The sequence below is a fragment of the Musca domestica genome, unplaced genomic scaffold, assembly GCF_030504385.1.
Source record: "Musca domestica strain aabys unplaced genomic scaffold, Musca_domestica.polishedcontigs.V.1.1 33, whole genome shotgun sequence".
Taxonomy (NCBI): Eukaryota; Metazoa; Arthropoda; class Insecta; order Diptera; family Muscidae; genus Musca; species Musca domestica.
The window spans coordinates 10,647,641-10,661,749 of record NW_026712312.1 but is presented as its reverse complement, the minus strand read 5'-3'; the positions used below and the strand labels follow the sequence as shown (position 1 = coordinate 10,661,749).

Genomic DNA, 14,109 nt, shown 5'->3' with positions numbered 1-14,109 from the left:
TTCATAATATTTTGTTTGTTTATTAACTAAAAGACACTAAGCATAATTAACATAAACAACTTACATTCTAAAATAAAATAAAAATGGTGATATTTAAATAGAAGGCTATTTTTCGTCGTTGGTTCGTGAATATAAATATGTGTGTATGTAGGTGAGTATATTTGCAGGATAACAATGGATTTCTATGATTAATAATGAGTGGTGCATGAGCTATTATTAATGTTATGGCCACAAAAGTCATATATGCGGGTTCCACTACACAACTGGGAGCGGGTAATGTTTCAGTCAATATTCTCAAATGTTTTTGATATAAATCGTAGTTTAACTTTCGGTATTATCTACCGAACGCATTTAATTGCCACAGAGGGTGGCACTGCACCTATCGTCTCATAATAGTATTTACATAACAACAAAGGTATTTGTCATTTTTATACTACAAACATTCTTCAGTCTCTTCCAAGGCTATGGCGACCGATGGCGGCAATTCAACATCCAACAATTTTGCAAACGTTTCGGCATCTTCCTCCTCTAGATTGTCCTTTCCACAACTGCGTTCTTGCATTTCAATGTCCAAAGTGCCATGCTGCCTTTGAAAGGAAATCAGAAATATGGTTACCGATATAACGATGAATAGGAATGCTGTGCCTGAGCTAAGTATTATTATGGTCGTGGACCTATTCGAACCATCATTAACAGACACAGGCAAAGCTTTGCCTATGCCAGCTGACTCATCAGCCAAATTTCCGTTAAAAGTTTGTCCCGCATCTTGAGGGGGATAAGTTTCGAACATTGTGGCCACGGCATCGTCGTCTATGAGGGCAGTGTTCACAGAGCGTGAACCTTTTACGGGGTTGGTGTTATTAAATCCATCCATTGGAATTTCTTCCGTAATTTCAAGAGGGCCCACTGTGGTACTAGCAATATAAAAATGATTGGTAGGTACCTCCTCTGATATTTGTTCCGAGATGGGACGATTGAACTCGATTGTGGCTGATATATCCTTCGATTCCATTTTAGTACCACTATCTGATAATTCTGCATCATCTCCAGCATTTTGATTTTCCGTTGAAGAATCGTTAAAATCTATAGTCTCCGTAGTACTCGACATGACATCAATATCTGTTTGATCTTCCTCTTCAGAGTTGTAATGTTTTGATGCGGACTCAACTTCTTCCTTATCGACTTTAATATCGGCATCGTTGCTATTGTGGCCATCTCCGTCATAAATATCAGCATTCATAATCTGTTCCTCATTATTCTCATTTTCATTAGCTTCAGGTTTAGCAGGAAAATCCTCTACAATAACAGTGGGATGAGGTACCTCAATAATAACCTCGGCTTCTCTTTCCGTCACCAATTCCGGTTGAATTGTCGTTTCAGGCACATCTATAAAAATATCATTCACGTCTAGAACCTTCTTAATTACGACGTGTTCTGAATCATCAGGCATTGCTGTAGTTTCTTCCTCAGCTATTATATCTAAAGATGTCTTTTGTGCAGCTTCTTCGATTTCCTTAAGCGTCTCGTCCTCATTAATGGGTACAGTAGAGGACAGAGATTCATCAAGAACTACTGATAGGGCATCGTCATTTTCATCAGATTTCCCAATGGAATCTTCGTTTTCTAAGAGGGCAACATCAGAAGCAGTTGTTGTTGTAGGTTCTTCGATTTCTCTTCGAGATTCTGCTGGGTGTACAATGCTAGTAGCCAATTTTCCAACATGATTTTCTAGTCGATCATTGTTTGTATCAAAGACTTGTTGATTTTCCGTGTTTTCTTTGACATATTCTATATCTTCTTGTGAATGTTTTGGGGCTTTCTCGTTTTGCCGTTGAAATCCGTTTGATTCAGAAGAAAGCACTTGATGATCATGGTTCGATTCATTTGAATTATCTGATTCCAGGGACGATAGCAATGATTCGGAAGTATCATTACTGTTCTGATCTTCTAAGTTACGAGCTTCACGTGCGCTGTCTTCATTCGGTACTTCCACATGTAATTCCAGATTTTGTGTCAATTGATCTGAAATTAATATTCTCTTAGTGATGGCTAGATTATAAAGTCAATGTAGTTTTTACCTTCGGATATCGACGAGTCTTTGAGTTCATCCGACTTTTCCGTTGTCGATTCAACATTGTTCCGCATTAATGCCGGTTCATTTAAGTCTTGACTTAGAGTTTCCCTGATTTCGGGTTCGGAAATATCCTTCAGTATTTCTAGCACGGGCGATGGCTCCAGTCCCTGCTCCATTTCTATTTCAGTTTTTACAGATTTTCTTATGATCTGTTCTAATTCTGTAGAATCTGCAGGGCTGACTTCGAATGATTTTGGTACAAGAATGGATGATAGCGAGTGAGTTGTATCGTTTTCTGCGAATATATCATTATTGACGTCCGAATCTTCGGTGTATATTGATTCTTCGGCAAATGTCTGGTTATCTGAAAATAACATTAATTTTATCAGATTATATCGGATTGTAGGATGATAGGAGAAGAAAAAAGAAAATGTTGTTCACTGCCAGTTCACCAATTGCATTGCTTAGAATAGCATTTTCAGTTACCTTGTAACATTTATACTTATACCATAAAACCAACTAAATGTTGACAAATCGAGCAAGTATTTTCAACTGCCATGTGAAGTTGTTGGTTAAGAGAAAGTGGAAAAAAAAGCGATAAAATGGTTTTAATTATGTCCGTCTAAGATTAAATTTTGTACATTTCAATTCATTTTTTTAGTTTTGCTTCTAACATGGACTACATAAGGTCTCCCAGAAGGCCCGTCTGACAACCAAGTTACCCCTCAAAATACATATTGTGATTCAAAGAGAGTCAAATCCCAGTGGTGGAAAAATAAGATTATTGTCAAATAGTTGTCAAAAATAGTCTTTTTGGGCCGATATTTTGTAGGCCTTGGCTTTTACTTAGGATGACCTATAAAAAGTTGGCTCGTTAGCCAAACTGATCAGTAAACTGCCGAAATACATAATTTTAATTTGAAATTTAATGAAAGTCAAATTACACAATTCTTGAAAAATTAATAAGTTTACAGTCATATTGTTGTCAAGGAGTAGTCTTCGCGTTCGAACTTATATAGTCCCTGCTATCGACATTTATGTGGAAATGTAAACCAAGCTGATTAGGTTTACATTTCCACATAAATGTCGACATCAACTCCGTATACATACCCTAACAAACTCACCTTTATTTTCTAGCGCTGGAATGTCGGTTTGTGAATCCACTATGTCCAGTCCAACATCATGGTACACATCCGGTTCCAATTGTGGTGAAGTTTGTTTGTCAGCGGTGATTGCCTGCGCTAAAGCGTCCGTGGTGTTATTAGATAATTCGGAATCGATGTCGAATATTGTAGTTGTAACTGTTATCGGAGTATCAGCGGTGGTTGTCTCCGCATATTCTTCGCATAAAATACATTTAACTGCAAAATTAAAAAAATTAGTTAAATGAACTTTGTATATTCAAAAGTTATTAAATATTAAAGTAAATGCACTTTGCTGCTACCTTAAGCAGTTCTTAGTTCACTTAATAAGGTGTAATGCATCATGCAGAAGGAAAAAATGATAAGCAAATAGTCAAGTCGATTTACGCATGTACCTCCGTCGGTAACTTAGTGACAAAATGAAAGTACCCGCTGAAATCGAAGAAAGCTAAAAGCATTTGTCCCGTTCCAGAACGGCCAGAATGTAAAAGTTTTTTTTTACGGTAACCGATTTTCCTTTATTAAATCGACAAAAATTGCAAAACTAATAGAATAATGCAGGCTCTGGGACAGAGCAATTATTTCACTTTTTTGTAAAAAAATCCTACCACAGTTCTGTTTTTGAATAACCTTATTATTGAAAAAAAAAAAAAAAACGTTGTTAAATGCCTGACACCTTCATACATACATATGTACCAAATGTCAGCATATGTTTATAAGTACCTACATGCAAATTACAATTGTTGTTGTTAAGAAAACTGGAAGGAAAGGTAGGCACATACCTACGTAGGTACATACGCAACTCCGTAGATCCTCATCTATTCCATTCACTATGGCTTGGCCAAATGGGCATTGTTTTGAAAATAAAATGAAAAGATAAATTCTAAGAATAATATTATCGCATAGTCGTTAACAACAATGACATACCGGGCGTCTCTGTGTGTGTGGAACGAATTTCTTTCGATAATCTTTAGAATTTCAATTTTGTATTGTTGTCAATCAGTCCATGGGGAATAGCAGCACAAAAACAACAACATACGGCGACAACAAATACCCATACGATATTCTTTGTGGTGTAGAGTGTTTCTGTTCGATGCTCGAATGGGCGAGAAATGCAGGCGTCGGCCGGCAGCAAATGAAATAAATATAAAAAGATATAAGAGCAGGAGTGGAGTGAAGTTATAAGGCCTGAAGCAAGGGCCACTGTCCAGTCTGCACTGAGAATTGATTTCACATTACAATCACTACACTACACTACACCGATAATAGACTCAACAAAATTAAAAACATCAAAATTATCTTTTTTATTTTTAGAATTATATGTTCTGCTATTTCAAGTATCGATATGTCGTTATGAGACCGATTTGCACCCAAAAGCTACCACTGTAAATTAAAAATGTACAAAAGCCTACATATCGAAATGCGTAATATGAATGGTTATCCCGATTGAATTGAATTTATAATATAGCCAAAACATGTGGGGCCGGCCATGTGATACCCTAAAATTCTATAAATGTAAACATTACTGGAGTTTTTTCTCCAATTTCCGAATGACGGGGTATATAAATAAATCTGAACCGATACCCTAAAATTCTATAAAAGTAAACATTACTGGAGTTTTTTCTCCAATTTCCGAATGACGGGGTATATAAATACATCTAAATACGTTTAGATCTGAACCGATATTTCCCAAAAACTCACGCTGTTATGGGAACATTTCGTACATTTCATGAATATGCATAATTTTGGTATATTTTATACCCTCCACCCTGGAAAGGGGGTATATTAACTTTGTTATTCCGTTTGTAACATCCCTTAAAATTCGGTGTATACCCTATAATAGTCAGCATAAAATTAAGTCGATTTAACCATGTCCTTCTGTTTGTCTGTCCGCTTCCCAATATGGCAGAACAATTTTTATTGTTGTAGGATGGTTGGTATTGAAAATAATATGTTTCGGTCCAGGTTTTGGTATTGCCGCCATATAGCGGTACCTCCGGATATTCAGCATTTTGATGATTTTAACCACATTTTCCCACGGATTTGTTTAAAAATTGGTATTTGTAGACCATAATGGGTGGCGAAACTTTGTATGTATATGTCCAAGTTTTGGTATAGTCCCCATATAACCGTACCTTCCGATAATATGTGTTTTGATGATTGTTGTCACATTTTTCCACGGATTTGTCCAAAAATTGGTATTTGTAGCTCGTAATCGGTTCTAGCTCCCGTGGTGAAACATAGTATATATAGTATTTTAATGATTTTTGCCTCATTTTTCGACGGAGTTGGGTTCAAGTTGATAATCCTAGTCACATTTACCCACAAAATTGTTTCAAATTTGGTATCTAAGAAGACATGGTAGGTGACAATCCTTGATGTATAAAATTGGAGGTTTTTGGTGCATGTTTTCTTCTTAAAATGTTATGATTATCTTCTCCAACAGCAGGCTTCTATTCTGACTCTCCTAAACATATGCAAAATTTCATGAAAATTAGGCCATGATTGGGACCTGTAGCGTGATTGCAAATAAACCCATTCATTGTGGAGACATTTATTCCCGATTTCCTTAAGTTCATAAATTAACTTTACCTAAAACCAAGTATTACTATATTATCGACGCAGTAATCTACTCTGCTCGGCAAGATAAGAAGATTGATCGGCCATCTAGGGGCTATATTTGAAGGTGTTACAATATGTTTGGCCCTCAACACATAGCGTTGTAAGGTATAAAAACCAATATTATCTGTGAGTGACAGCGGTTTTTGGTAAATTGTTGGCTTCCATTATTAAATACTACAAAGCATGAACTCTATAATGCTTGAAAAATAAGAATCGAAGAAAAAGACAATACTTAAAGGACATTTTTTGTCACACGCACATTACTCTTTTAGAAACTGAAACACCTAATTTCATAAAGTATATTGCATAAAAATTCTCTAGTGTGGGCAGGGGCCTTAGTATTCGGAAGATTTATTTTGAATTTCTCATTGCTGCATTACGGAGTGCATATATTTTTAATTTTCTTTCAATACGCTCGTCAATTTTCAATGACCTCATGTTCTGCATGCCATAGATTTGGGATCACCAAATACACGAGTGGTGGCATTTGCCTCACCCCCTAGTTTAGGGCTTTACCACATTTCAACCAAGTCTATACATGAATCAATGAGAATAAAGTGACTTCCATAAGATTCACGCCGAAACTCAACAGACAAAAAGGGCATTAATAACATGTGGCCACAAGGCTCTAGAAGCCCCACCCCCTGGTATAGGAAATATTGCAGCGTGTCCTTCTGTCTTATCTTTCAGTGTGTAGCGAACTAGTGGGGTGCATACTGGAAAATCCAAAAACAAATAGCAGCAGTAAACGTGGTTACGCAATGCATCGGACTTTTCGAGGGAAGACATAAACCATTACTCAGTAGAAACCACGATAGCGGATAAGCGATTGGAAGCATTTTAATTGCACTTGGGACAAAATACAATTGGTTGTAGTTTTTAAATTAATGTTATTCAGAGGCAGCCAGACAATGAGGGCTACACAAAGAGCTCCAAAAGTCGGAAGTTAATTGAGATTATAATTTTTAAAATAAGTTGTAATAAAAAAAATAATTGTGGCTCAAAATGATAAAAAATAAACATGAACGAAGACAGTCCCATGGCACACAGCGTCTAAGGGCAAAATCGCAAACAACATTATAACCGTTCAAATGCTAAAAAAAAGTATGAACTTTAAAGAATTAAGTTTTTACAGCGTTTGTGTGGTTTTGCTGAGGTTGAAAATTGTACTTTGCCAAAATAAATTTTAGTTTTATGTATTGTAGAATGTTTTTTGGTATAGTAATTGTCGTATAGAGGGCATCGTCATTATTTTTCGAGCATATTATTCAAAACATTATTTCTCTTAAATCCCCCGTAAAAGTGAAAACTTTTAAATTTGAGCGATTTAAAAAGGTGTGTGGTATTATTATTTGTGAATTAATAGTAACATCTACTGTTTTTTAAAACACAGAATATTTTCTCTGGAACATGGTACAATAAATACAAGTCACTCTAAATAATAACATCAATTTTTTCCTAGGGCCTGTTACTGCGTACTTTTCCAAGCTTCCCGGGCCGCTTTTCCCGAAACAAACAAAAAAATGTTCATCTTTGGCCCAATTGGCAAGGTAGAAGAATACGGGGAGATGCAACAGGATCTATAAATATAAAAGACATGCTGGGTCGATGGGCTACTGTTTTAAGAAGTTATACATAAATTCTATCACTGAACACAACAACAGTTCTTGAAACACGAACATGTAACAGGGAGAACTGCAACAGGGTGCCTCCTCATGACTCCTGTGGACCATTTACATGAGGAGACGAAGGTTCTTCCCTTACGTCAGCATATTCATATGCTTTCGTTGCAGTACCTGCTCGGGTGTTATCGTAGGAGTCACCCTAACCACCATATGGTGGATAGAACTCCCCCAACCAGGCGTGTCAGGAAGGACCTACATGATCTAGCGAGAGAGAGGTCCAGCGATATAAGAGAGATCCCCTAGATCATGAACCCTATCAAGCGGGTCTGATAAGCATTTAGATGCAGTTGCAGAGGTAGTTAATAATTACAGTATGAATGCCATCCTCGGAGTCCACCCCCCATCCATTGCAGCTGAAGAACGTCGACTGCCTAGGCAAACCAGGGTAGTTTTGGCCCAACTACGTTCATGGTGGTGTAGCCGTCTCAATTCGTATTGGGCACGAATTGACGAAGATGTGCGGAACGCCTGCCCAGCGTGCGATACAGGCCCGCACAATACACTGCACCTGTTTAATTGTCCAGCCAAACCTACCCAACTCCGTCCAGAGGATCTCTGGCTACAGCCCATAAAGGTACCAGAATTCCTAAATCTGGACATTGAGGAAGAGCCGGATTAGTTAGAATGTAAACAACAGAGCATGTTAAAACTGCTACAACAACAACAGTTCTTGAAAAACAATTTCAAAACTTTATTTGATATGATTTGAGGAAACGGACGATACGTACATATTTACGCATGAAAATGCAAGAGAATGCCGGAAATAATATTCAAATACACACAGATAAGTAAGTATTCGATCCTTAGGTCATTGTTTTTTAACGCATCGGGGCAGAAGCCTTTTGAAAACATTCTGAGCTGCGTTCAACGCCATCGCCCAAGTATCGACAACTCGTTGTCTAGCTTTTTTACCCCACTCTCGGACGCTGCTGATAAATACGAACGAGATGCAAAGAGAAAACGAGCCAGTGTCAGTGGCAACAACCGGCTGCTCAACTACTGGTTTTTGTAGCTGTGAAACATGTTGCAACATAGGATAGGCCTACAATTAAAATAAAAGTATTTATCCAGCCTAAATCTAGAAGCTAGAATAGCCAAAACTCGTTAGGCGGTAATGTAAACCAGATACCTTCTGCATTACCAGCTGAATGAAATTAATGGGCGGGCGAAGGTTGTGAGTTCCATTCACAGCATTGGCAAAAGGAACGATATATACAATAAACGATATGTACAATAAACGATATAAACAATAAATGATATATTTGGGCTTTTGAAAAACGTTGACCTTTACGGGCAATGTTCTGCCACCGGAGGTAGGACACATTACAAGGTAAAGATATTAAATTTAAAACAAATCCTTCAGAAAATGTGGTTAAATCGTCAGAATATCGAATGATGGGATGTACGGAACGATATATACAATAAACGATATGTACAATAAACGATATAAACAATAAATGATATATTTGGGCTTTTGAAAAACGTTGACCTTTACGGGCAATGTTCTGCCACCGGAGGTAGGACACATTACAAGGTACACATATTAAATTTAAAACAAATCCTTCAGAAAATGTGGTTAAATCGTCAGAATATCGAATGATGGGAGGTGCGGTTATATAAGGGCTGTAGGAAAAACAAAATTTGTAAATGTTTAGCCTTCTACCACACTCAAAGATAGATTATGTTAACAAATTCTATTATGTATTACCATTTCTCAAAATTGACAGCGTACACTCTCCGTTTTAGTGCAGAATCTATTGCCAAAAATTCATTTTCAAATTATTATTTGGTAAAGGAATTTTTTACCAGGAAACCGTTATGTTATTGCTAAAAGCAAATAAAAATAGGACCAAACTGTGCGAATTTTTTTTGGTATCGAAAATAGTTTGTTTTTATTTTTCAAAACAATAAATGCATTAACAAAATTTGCATAAATAGTCGGACCCACTTACAAAAAAATTGTAATCAGTAGTGGAATTAACTAACTCATTTTTTGAGTTAACACCAAAAGTCGATAAAATTAAAATGTTTAAAATTTCTATAATTAACGATATTTGTCGGCAGCGACGAAATCAAAGTTGTCGCTAAGATCGACCGATAGATACCAATGTTGCCAACTTTATATGTACGTCATAATGGGTTCTAGGTCAGTGGCTAGACATTGTATGTATAGGTCGACGTTTTCGCATAGCCCCCACGTAATGGTACCTCCGGATATTCAGTATTTTAATGATTTTTGTCACATTTGTTCATGAATTTGTCTAAAAAATTGTATTTATAGTTCATAATTATTTCTAGTTTCGGTGACAGAACATTGAATATTTAGGTCCATGTTTTCCTACTGCGCACATATAATGATACTCACAGATATTCGGTATTTTGATAATCCTAGTCACACTTAACGACGTAATTCTTTCAATTTTTTTTTTTTGTTTAAGAAGATTTGGTAGATGCAAAACCTTGTAGTATAAAATTGTCTATAGACGCTTCTATTTTGGTATGGCCCCCATATAACGGCCTCACCCACTTTTTGTGCAAGGTTTAACAGCATTATTCAAACGGTCTTGCTGGTATTTATAGTTTAAAGTGGAACACGTTTGAATTCAGATAATTTTATATAAAAATGTTTTTTTTTTACCTAATGGTGGAGGGTGAAATTTGACAATGTAGATTACAGAAAATGCAGAGCTGTGAATGCTACGTTTGAAATGAGTTTGCCTTTATTTCATTGAACCATGATCATTCCTCTGAATGTAAAGTTGCACGGAAAAGCGTCATTATATAGTACACGTATACATTAGGTATAGTACATCTTGCAATTTTGAAAAACATAAAAATACGAATGCGGTGCCATTATTTCATTACAGTGAGGAAAGACTCTGCACCATCGGAGTAGGCCATTTGTGGCGAGGTTTTTCCTATCACCATGTAAATCCAATGTCTATAATCTACAATTTGGAACTTAAATTGATTTTGAACTTAATGTATACTTTTCGATGATCCAAAAAGTACGTATTCACAACTGTATCACAAGATATGTACAACTTGTACATATGGAAAATTTGACATTACATATGTTAAAAACATTCCCTCTGAAAGAGCTTTAATCGTCGATGGTATTATTTTTTCTATATTTTTCGTGTCCGATTATTGAAATGTGTACGTAAATAATACCGAACTTGCACACTCTAATGTGCAGGCATTCGCTTGTACTTACGAGATACTGAAAGAGCCAAAACTACAAACACAAGCAAAGATCTCTTGTGAAATGGTTTCGTGTGGCTATTGGTGGTAAACGTGTGTTGTTGCAGATGCTGATGGCGATGTTGTGGATCTGCTTTATGATCATGAAGATCTTGATGTTTGTTGCAGCTGCTCGCCATTTTCAGTGGCACTTTTTGGTTGTCGCTCTAGAATCTTGGCTTTTTTATCGCCGAAGTGTGTAGCATAAGACACAATACGGAGAACGTTTGAAATGATGGAACAACTCGGTCAGAGGCCTGTGACTTTTCGTTGACAACTGAATCCCAGAAACACTTGTACTTCAGCTTAACTTATCCACTAAGAGGCAGAACTTCAATCAATACTTTTATTGACGCATGCACTCACGCTCCACTCCGCGGCGTTCACGAATCGTATTTTGTTTCACTTCTTTTGCGGAAGTTACTTTCGTTTCTTGTCACCGGTTTTAGCTGGGCTGCTATTATAACCTTGTAACTGACTATCGATATTTGTACTTTTTAATTAGAAAGTCCGAGTGACGTTGGCTCGTCTCTCTTCTGGCGTTTTTATTTAAATACAGTGTAAATTAATGAAAACAAATGAATCACTTCCCGCATCTCCGCCCGCGACTCTTTCGATCATGCGGCTCTTTAGAACTGATGACTGAAGATTTCTCAACTCCAGCTAAGAACTGCAAAGCAAATGCGCCTAGCACATGAGTGGTAGCTCGACCGAACACACAACTACCTACTTGTTGAGAATTCTCTATCATTTCCCCGTTTACATTGTTGTGAGTTGCCATATCTTTATATTTTGAAACTAGGAATTTTGTGGGGATAGCAATAGAACACCAGGAATTGTAGAAACCAATTAATATTTCATCGAATGAATTCATACTTCTCTCTGATTGTGTGAATTGGGAATAAACATAAAAATAAAGATGGTTTTCAAGGCTGGACGTACTCATTTGACATCTTTCACAAATGTGGAACACATGTATTGCACGAATGCGACTTATTCCTTCGCTAATTTTTAAACGTAAGCAATTTCGATAAGAGATATGTGACCAGTATGCCAATACTTGTTAAATAGCCTTGAAATATTTTGCACTTAATTGATGTCTTAATAAGCTAGGTTTCCAATCATCAATAATTCTAGATTCAAGTTTCGCTTGAGTGCTTATTGTGTGCCATTACTCGTATATTTACGAAAACTTTATTCTAGGTCAAGTTCTTCTTCTTAGCATTGCAGCACATCGGAGATATTTTTGGAGTATTCCCTCAACAAGCACTGTAATGTCGTAGTAAAATTTCAGAATACAAGATTAGGGCTTCAGTTTCGTTCACTTACAATTCCGACTAAAAATGTTTTTTTTTTTGTGAATTGTAACTATTTTTTTATTAGTTCGAAATTCTTTACTTTTGGGAATTTCAATAATAACGATATAAATAAATGATAAGGAAAATAAAAACAAACTGTATAGTTAGAATTTCATAAAAAAATTACATTTAAAAAATGGACTGAAGGGGTGCTTAGATTTCGCCGATACCGTAGACTTTAAAAATTAAAATTGCTAGGGATAAATTATTTGTGGGAATATCTGAAAGTGGCAACTCTTTTGAAGCTCTCTCGTGAGCGTATTTCTTTTTTACATTTCTCTTGCTCTCTTCTCACACAAAGTAACATTCAATTGCTGCATTTGACATACATGCGAGAGTGAAAACCGACCGTGTCAAGATGTTGGTTAATGGTATCCATATCCATACTATGAATATTATGTTTTACCACATTTGCTGCTGTGTGTGTGTGTAAGTTCTGCTTACTCTGAAATTCATTCAATATTACAATATTGCTATACCCTCCACCATAGTACGGAGGCTATATCAAGTTTGTCATTCTGTTTGTAACACCTCGAAACATACATTTTAGACCCCACAAAGTATACATATTCTTGATCAGCATAAGGGTGTTTTTTAAGCCCGATAGAACTTGAATTTGTAAAAAATAACACAAAAAATTAAATTTTAGTCAATTTTTTTTATTCGAAAGATCAATACGTGACATTAACATTTGAAAATGATTTCGGGCATATGGACACCGCGGCTGTTCTTGACGAAGTGCATTCGGGACGTCCATTTTTTGGCCACTTTTTCGAGCACTGCTGGCCGTATGTTACAAATAACACGAACAATGCTGGCCTCCAAGGCGTCAATTGTTGCTGGATTGTCAGCATAAACCAGTGACTTCACGTAGCCCCACAGGAAATAATCGAGAGGTATCAAATCGCACGACCTTGGAGGCCAATTGACAGGTCCACTTCTCGAAATCAACTTATCGCCAAATTTTGATTTCAATAAGTCGATGGTTGAGTTTGCCGTATGTCACGTAGCGCCATCCTGTTGAAACCACATCTCCTCCGGATCAATGTCATCGATATTTTTAAACAAAAAATCATTGATCATGTTGCGGTAAGGATCTCCATTACCTAACGCGAGCTCCGGCCTCATTTTTGAAAGCGAGAAAACCGCACCATACGGTGCATTTTTCTGGATGTAATGGAGTTTGTAGGGTCTCTTGTGGATTGGTCTCACTCCATATGCGGCAATTTTGCTTATTAACAAACTGAAACAAATATACTGAAACAAATAAAAAAGTTTCATCAAAATTTAATTTTTTGTGTTACTTTTTACAATTTAAAGTTCTATCTACGTTAAAAACACCCTTTATATCGATTTAACGATGTCCGTCCGCGGAAATCACTCCAGTTTCCGAACGAAATGAGGTAGGTTGATAACATTGTACTCAAATGTATGTTATGTTTGCAGTACTTTTTGGTTCATGTAGATCCACGTTTTGATATAGCTCCCATATAATGGTTCCTCCCAATTTTCGGTATTTTGGTGGTTTAAGCGACGTGAATGATACTACATCCCATCGTAGTGGATACTTCAGCCTATGAAAGAAAAATTTCTGTGCCATTGAAATTCCAAAAAATGCAACAACTTACGCCGCAACAGAAAGAAAATATACTCAAAAGAGCTAAAGAGTTGCTTCGCTTGGCCGAAAGTGGTGAACTGCCGAATTTTGTTTTCTCCAATGAGAAAACATTCGTTGTCCAGCATTTGAGCTGGTCAGCTGAAATTGTGCACCTTCGGTTGGCCACCACAACTCAAGCGCCGGCCATGGTGATGGTGTGGCCGGTCGCTCTCCGCTCGTACTAATCGAACGCGGCATCAGAATAAATACCAAATATTTTCGTGAAAATATTCTGGAGGGTGTATTAAAGCCTTGGGCACGTAAACATTTTGGCCGCAAACCTTGGACATTCCAACAGGACTCAGCACCCAAGAATGGATACAAAATT

The 14,109-nt window shown here is 36.8% G+C and overlaps 2 protein-coding genes across 2 annotated transcripts in view; one reads left to right on the top strand and one right to left on the bottom strand.

Moving 5' to 3' along the window:
- Window positions 1-11,448, bottom strand: LOC101888402 (serine-rich adhesin for platelets). Its single transcript, XM_005176022.4, has 4 exons — window positions 10,741-11,448; window positions 3,199-3,435; window positions 2,079-2,438; window positions 1-2,022 (listed from the first exon to the last, which is right to left on the bottom strand). The coding sequence occupies exons 1-4, from the start codon at window positions 10,904-10,906 to the stop codon at window positions 434-436; spliced, it is 2,352 nt and encodes a 783-aa protein (XP_005176079.2). The 5' UTR covers window positions 10,907-11,448; the 3' UTR covers window positions 1-433.
- The window catches only part of LOC101889104 (sorting nexin-12), a 44,885-nt gene continuing 39,933 nt past the window's right edge, over window positions 9,158-14,109 (top strand). The window contains exon 1 of the mRNA XM_059125471.1: window positions 9,158-9,161. The gene's annotated coding sequence lies outside the window, so the exon portion shown is untranslated. The remainder of the gene's footprint in view (window positions 9,162-14,109) is intronic.